The sequence below is a fragment of the Solenopsis invicta genome, chromosome 6, assembly GCF_016802725.1.
Source record: "Solenopsis invicta isolate M01_SB chromosome 6, UNIL_Sinv_3.0, whole genome shotgun sequence".
In the NCBI taxonomy this organism is placed as follows: domain Eukaryota; kingdom Metazoa; phylum Arthropoda; class Insecta; order Hymenoptera; family Formicidae; genus Solenopsis; species Solenopsis invicta.
Genome location: NC_052669.1, coordinates 9,743,253 through 9,750,807, shown reverse-complemented (window position 1 = coordinate 9,750,807; position 7,555 = coordinate 9,743,253). Strand labels below are relative to the sequence as shown.

The window sequence follows — 7,555 nt, the reverse complement described above, 5'->3', positions numbered from 1 at the left end:
TGTTATATATTTTCAAATTATTTTTATAATTTCTTTGAGCACCTAATTAGCACTTAATTCTAGTGTATTTGTTTCTTCATTTCCATTACAAATATAAATTTTTTTTTTTGGGGGGGGCTAGCTTAACGTTAAGCTAGCCCCCCCCAATATATTTAAAAAAATCTGCCAAACGGTGCGAGCACTTAATTTCGCACCTCAGCACCAAATTAGCACCTAATTAGCACTTAATTTTAGAATATGTAAAAATTCATTTTGCACTGGTGGGGGGGCTAGCTTAATAGACATTGTTTTTTTTTACGTAGAATAAGATCCTGTAATAAAAAATATACATTTTTATTTAAAAAAACAAAATAAAAAATTGAGAGTGCTCTTCTTTTTTCCCTCGAAATCATGAAAATAGTATTTTAACTTTTTTTTATCTTTTTATCTTTCATATTTTTTGAAATAATCAGCTGTAAAGTTTTCAAATAAACACCTTGTATATATATAATAATCAATATATAATAATTAACCATAAAAATGAATATAACTAAACGAAATAGAGGCCAATGAGAGTCAAATGGTGCGGTTGATAGTGCGTGGCGGTAAATTTTTCGTATTTATTTAAAAATATTTATTTAAAAAAACCTTTAATCCATACTTTAAAAAAATACAAACGTTTTGATCCAAATTCGGGGCCAGGCCCAACTTCAGATAGTACCGTTATAAATAATATCAATGTTGTCACAACGAATATTCTCTACATCACATGACATTGATAATTCAGTTGTTAATTCGTCACAATCAGGAGGACAGCCGAGTGAATGTGCATTAAAACTATTCACTATATAAAGCAGTAGTACATACATTGTTTCGTACAAATACTTAATAAATAATTGCAAGCACCAGGAAATTACAAAATACAAAAACGTTGTTCCTAAGAATATAAAAAAAGTTTTTTTACTACTATTTATTTTTTCATAAACCAACAAATGCATTATAAGGAAAGGCATTATGGAATGCATTATGGAATCTTTCTGTACATAAAATTTATAAAAAGTGTTGTTACTTCCCCCTTTAAAGATATAAAAATAATACATGATATTTGATATTTTAGGAAAGGCAGAACGTTTTGGTTTATTTTATTCTAACTTTAAAATCTATAACAATAATATATTAATGCAATTAATTTATTTCTTCAATATAGATGATTTTGCTTTTATGACACCCTGCGGTAAATCTTTCCTAATAAATTGAAGAAAATACTGTGTGGAAGTCCGCATGATATTTGCTGTATGCGTGCATTTATCATATTGTATTTCTCTTCTTCGTATATGGAATAAATCTTGGGCAAATCTAAATCATTGAAGATTTCTTGTATACGTTTCACTTTCTCCGGATCCGCAACTCCATAACATTCCTGAGTGGAGAAAAAAGAAAAAAAGAAAAAGGATTAATATAACAGCGTATTTATATAACAGCCACAAAAACACATCTATTAAATGATATTCACTTCTAAAATTTTACGTTGTTCCGGAGTGGCGTGTTGAAGAGCTACAACAATCAGCCACGCACATTTCCCGTTCTGTATATCAGTGCCATCTTTGCCAAAGATCTCGGTATCCCCAAAGCAATCTAAATAATCGTCTTGAACTTGAGCCAAGTATCCTATCTCTAATGCGATGATTTTTACTTGCCTGAACATCTCTGGATCTTTTATTCCAGCCTATAAGTCACAGTGCATTATTGTCATTAACGCAAAGCAATCTTTTTTTCATATAAGGTAAAGTGGTACAATTTTAAACATATTATTTTTTCTAACAATGTACAATCAAGTATTTCAACTTTAGTGTAACTTAAAAGTTTACAATCTAAATTGATAGATACACAAAGAAGTCAATATTGTAATCAATATTCTAATTTATTATATTCCAGAAAAGTGTCTAAAAATGTATTACGATAAGAATAATTATATAATTTGTATAATTGTATAATTGGTCACTCACACTATTTACAAATAAACTTTTTAGCGCATTTTTGATATTTTATGAAGGAAGAGATATTAACAAACAAAAATAAAAAATAAATATTATTACTTTTTGAACTTATATTGTATTCAGATTTGTTTCGTAAAATAATTTTTTTATTTTTATTTGTTATTTTCTTTTTTATTTGTTATTTCCTTTTTTAATCAAGGAAATGATAGTAAAATAAATAAATATATTTATTTTACTATCATTTCCTTGATTAAAAAAATATTTTCTAAGTTTAAAAATAAATTATTTTATACTAACTAACATTGTTTCAAATCAAGGAAATGATTTAAACGGAAAACGTTTTTTGGTGTACCTACGAGGTGTGTTCAAAAAGTATCGCGAATTTTGTGTTTTTTCAAAAATTATTTATTTATTCATGAATATCTATTTTGTCCCCTTCAAAGTAATCCCCATGAGATATTATACACTTGTGCCAACGGTTTTTCCAATCTTCGAAGCACTTCAAAAAATCATTTTTTTTTATCTTGTTCAGCTCCTCCTTCGATGCCGTCTTTATCTCGTCAAGCGTAGCGTAACGTCGTCCTTTCATGGGCCTCTTCAGTTTAGGGAACAAGAAAAAGTCACAGGGGGCCAGATCTGGGGAATACGGTGGCTGCGGCATCATTAGTGTGTTGTTTTTGGCCAAAAAGTCGCGCACAAGCAACGATGTGTAAGCAGGGGCGTTATCGTGGTGCAAAAGCCAATTTTTGTTCTTCCACAAATCCGGGCGTTTCTGGCGGATTGCTTCGCGCAAATTGCGCATAACTTGCAGGTAATATTCCTTATTGACCGTTCTACCCTGTGGCAAGAACTCATGATGCACCACGCCCCTGCAATCGAAGAAAACTGTCAGCAAAACTTTCACATTCGACCGAACTTGGCGCGCTTTTTTCGGTCTTGGTTCGTGCGGCAGCTTCCATTGAGATGATTGAGCTTTGGTTTCCACGTCATAACCATAAACCCACGATTCGTCACCAGTTATGACCCTCTGGAGCAAATTTGGGTCGTCGCGGACAGAGTCCAACATCTCATTAGCAATGTTCATGCGATGCTGTTTTTGGTCGCAATTGAGCAATTTTGGTACGAATTTCGCGGCGACCCGTCTCATGCCCAAATCATTGATAAAAATCGAATGGCACGAGCCAATCGATATGTTTAGGTCCTCAGCAACTTCTCTAACGGTGATTCGACGATTGGCCAATACCATTTTCTCCACTTCATTAATTTTTTCGTCTGTTGTTGAAGTGCTCGGGCGTCCGGCACGCTCTTCGTCGTTCACATCTTCTCGGCCTTCTGAGAACATTTTGTACCACCGATAAACGTTGCTTCGGTCCAAGGTAGCTTCTCCGTATGCCACAGTCAACATTCGGAATGCATCCGCGCACTTAATTTCGTTTTTCACACAAAATTTGATACAGGTTCTTTGATCCATTTTTTTGAATAGGTAAAATCGAAGACGATCCAAAACACGTGCAAGCAAAGCAGCTGTCAACAATTAAGTGAACATTCAAAATGGCCGAGCTTGTCGGCATAAGTGAGAGACATGAGTACCAACATAACGCCACAAAAAGATCGAAATTCGAATATACGTAACCCGCGAAAATTCAAAATTCGCGATACTTTTTGAACACACCTCGTATGTAACTTTAGAAAAATATTCTTAAAATATTCCGGCAAATCCAGATCAGTGAACAGTTGTTTCACACGCCTCCCTGATAAAAAAAGCTGATTGAAAACGATAGGATTCTATCGTTTTGATAGATTCTATTGTTTTTGAATCAGGTTTCTGGCACTTTCTATCGTTTTCTATCGGTTTTTTTTATCAAGGCTTACTTTCTCCGGATCCGAGACTCCATAACACTCCTGCATAATATAAAAAAAGAAAGGAATAAGCGTGTCCCAGTCATTTAACTGACATATCTTTGTATTATGTATTATAGCTAATAATGATTAAATTGAGATATAATTATTAAATTGGAAACTCGTGACGTGTTCAATATGCCTCATATCCATCTCAATAAGGATACTCCTTGTGAATATATATTAACGCTACGCACTCTATTTTTTTATATAAGTATTAGATATTTTAAATTATTGGAATGTTTTGTTATTAATTATTATTAATAGTTATAATACCTATACAGGATGTTCCGTAAGGAATGCAATAACGTTTAGAGACAGATTCTTGAAATCATTTTGAGATAAAAATTCAGTTGTTGTAATTTGTTCTTGATATTATAATAAATATCTTTATATAATTTGTTTTTTAATACATTTATGTATTATAAAAAGATGATTTCGAATGCTTTAGAAATACCTTATTGATTTTCCAATTAAAACAAAATATTTTTCTATACATAAAATTAATAAAACGTCTTCATATTTCCCCGTTTTAAAAATATAAAAATAATATTTCGTAATATTTCAAAACAGCCAAAATGTTTTAATTTATTTTATTCTAATTTTCAAATCTACAAAGTTAACATATATTAATGCAATTTATTTCTTCAAAGCAAAACAATTTTTTACAAACGATGTTTTCATGACGTCCTTCGGTAAATTTTCTGCAATAAGTTGAAGAAAAGACTGTGTGGAAGTCCGCATGATATCTGCTGTATGTGTTTATTTAGTAGATTATATGTCTCTTCTTCATATTTAAAATAAGTGTTAGGCAAATCCAAATCATTAAACAGCTGTTTCACTCGTCTTGTTTTTTCCTGATCCGAAACTCCATAAGATTCCTAAATGGAAAAAGAAAGGATTAATTATATAAAATTAATATAGCAGCCACAAAAACACATCTATTAAATGATATTCACTTCTAAAATTTTACGTTGTTCTGGAGTCGCGCGTTGAAGAGCTACAACAATCAGCCACGTACATTTTCCGTCCTGTATGTCAGTACTATTTTTGCCACTAACGTTGGAATCCCCAAAGCAATCTAAATAATCGTCTTGCACTTGGAACAAACGTCCTATCTCTAATAAGATGGCCTGTGCTTGATTGAACATTTCAGAATCTTTTATTCCAGCCTACAAGTAATAACACAGTATATTATTGTCATCAAAGTGAAGTAATTTTTTTCGTGTAAGATAAAATGGTACAATTTCAAACAGATATTATTTTTTTAATACAAAGTACAATATTTAAACTTTAATGAAAGTTTGCAATCTAAATTAACACATAAATACAAAAAGAAATTATTACTGATTACATTTGTAATCTATGTCGTAATTTTATATTGCATAATGTGTTCGAAAATGTGTATTACAATAAGAATAATTCTGAACATAACATGGTATAATTTATATCATTGACATTTATTGCAAATAAACTATACTTTTTAGAGCATTTTTGATATTTTATGGAAGAGAAATTGATTTAAAACAAAGAAATAATATTATTACTAAATACTATTTGAAATTATATTGTATTCAAATTTGTGCATTGAAAAATATTTTATTATCAAAGAAATATGTTCATTTTAATTATTTCCTTGATTTGAAAAATTTTTCCAGAGTTTAAAAATAAATTATTTTATACTCATTAATATTTATTTAAACCAAGAATTAAAACTTTTTTCAGTGCATATAAACATTTCATCAAAAAGGAGAATTTTCTGAAGAAAAAGAAGTTTCCATACATTTTTACAGTGAAACCAGTAATTAAGTAAATGATTATCACACACCGAAATTACTCAATTAAAATTGGCAAAACTTAAACTTGAAAATCTCATTTCGCCAAAATTGTATCACGTTTAAAATTACAAGAAAAATAAGGTGCACTTACTAAATGCATAGCTGCGATTATTGGCAAAACGTACGTATAATGCGCCGTTTTGAATTTAATAACAGAATTAAGTCGGTCCATCGTAAATAGATTCAGATTGGGCTTCTTGTCGAAGTTGGTTGAATTCAAATCTAAACACTGACCCATTAGTGTCTTGAATATGGCCTGTACAAAACATTTTCATAAATAATGGTTACATTAAAAAAGAAAAGAAGGATAAAATTATTTATATGGTATATTTTAATGAGATCTTTACGTACATCCTGGAAAGTTTCTACTAGATTACAATAACTTTCTTTCCCTTGGAAATGTTTTCGAAGTATGTAATACATAGCACTTTCTAATAAAACACCATCATTTACAGCCGCTTCACCGATATTATTGTATCGATGCCAACATGGTTGACCTCGACGAAATAACGACTGATCTTGAATGTCATCGAGCACGAGAAGATAGGCTTGCATCTGTGTAGTAAATGTTTCAATATTATATATCGTAATTGCAACATTTTATATTTTTAATTAAAATTGCTCTCATTTTTTACAGATTAATTTAAAAAGGTCTATACAATTAAAATATCTCTTGTTTAATTAATTTAGTTTAGCAAATAAGAGATACGACAAATTTTTAGAAAAGAAGAACAAAATTACGCACCATTTCCACACACCATGCCAAAATCTGTGCTAAGCGAATGTTATCTTCTGTCAGTTGATCGTTAGGTACCAGCGATTTATAGACACAAATTAGTGTTAAGCCACGTATTTTCTTTCCATTTGGGACATTATATTCCAATACCTGTTACATGTTATACAAGGATTAATTTGTATACTTGTTGCTAACAAATTTATTGTTTTTTATTTCACCTTTATTATAGATTTATTTTTATGTTATTTCAATATTTAATGTTTTTTTTCTACAAAATATTCTTATTCACTTATGTATGCTTTTCTTTTAAGTTCCTTAAAATTATTATATCTTATTTTTGCAAATTTACACATTTTTACAATCGATAAAATATTATTTTAAATTATTATGTAAATTATAATTTATTGCGTAATATATTAGATTATATTTTGTATTATACTCAGTTATTGTACAGCAATCCTTAACAGCACATGATATGTATCGAACGAATATTTTACAAATATACGCACGATATCACAATATTGTACGAATGACTGTACGATACCTAGAATATTCTAGAATATTCATACGATATCTTGTGCTATTAGGGATTTATTCTAAAATGTAGCTCGGTGAATTTATTGAACAAATTGTAATCGTTTTTATCACATTGGCTATTGTACGGTATTTTAATTAATAATGTTTTACTTTTTCCATCCATTTAGCAACATCTGGAATGTTTAATATCATAGCTGCTTCCGTGATATCACGAACAAGGTCCGGCCACACTGCCATCATTTTCTGATTTTCCTCTTCCATCGTTACCTCCATTGTTTGAGTCGTAGAATGAACCGTTTGCGTTACAGTTTTCTAAAACTTGGACAAATAATAAGCAACAATGATTCAATTACATCACGAATAAAATTGTGATACACTCTACTCAGTGAGAAATGATAACGAAATCAACGTCGTCGGTTCGATGTCGAAATCATCAACTCGAACCGACGTCGATTCGACAATAAAATAATCAAATCGACATTGAGTCGACATCGATTCGATGTACACTAGGTTCCACCGATGCCTTAACACATGAACTTGTACGCGTGTCAAGGCATATCGATATAGTA

The 7,555-nt window shown here is 30.6% G+C and overlaps 2 protein-coding genes across 2 annotated transcripts; both read right to left on the bottom strand.

The window, feature by feature from the left end:
* Positions 1 to 818: 818 nt before the first annotated feature.
* On the bottom strand, positions 819 to 1,846 carry LOC120357988 (farnesyl pyrophosphate synthase-like). The gene is made up of 2 exons (XM_039450197.1): positions 1,493 to 1,846; positions 819 to 1,399 (listed from the first exon to the last, which is right to left on the bottom strand). The coding sequence occupies exons 1-2, from the start codon at positions 1,682 to 1,684 to the stop codon at positions 1,199 to 1,201; spliced, it is 393 nt and encodes a 130-aa protein (XP_039306131.1). The 5' UTR covers positions 1,685 to 1,846; the 3' UTR covers positions 819 to 1,198.
* Positions 1,847 to 4,452: 2,606 nt separating this feature from the next.
* LOC105196872 (farnesyl pyrophosphate synthase) lies at positions 4,453 to 7,555 on the bottom strand. Its single transcript, XM_011163023.3, has 6 exons — positions 7,137 to 7,555; positions 6,459 to 6,599; positions 6,065 to 6,268; positions 5,805 to 5,969; positions 4,835 to 5,047; positions 4,453 to 4,756 (listed from the first exon to the last, which is right to left on the bottom strand). The coding sequence occupies exons 1-6, from the start codon at positions 7,257 to 7,259 to the stop codon at positions 4,556 to 4,558; spliced, it is 1,047 nt and encodes a 348-aa protein (XP_011161325.1). The 5' UTR covers positions 7,260 to 7,555; the 3' UTR covers positions 4,453 to 4,555.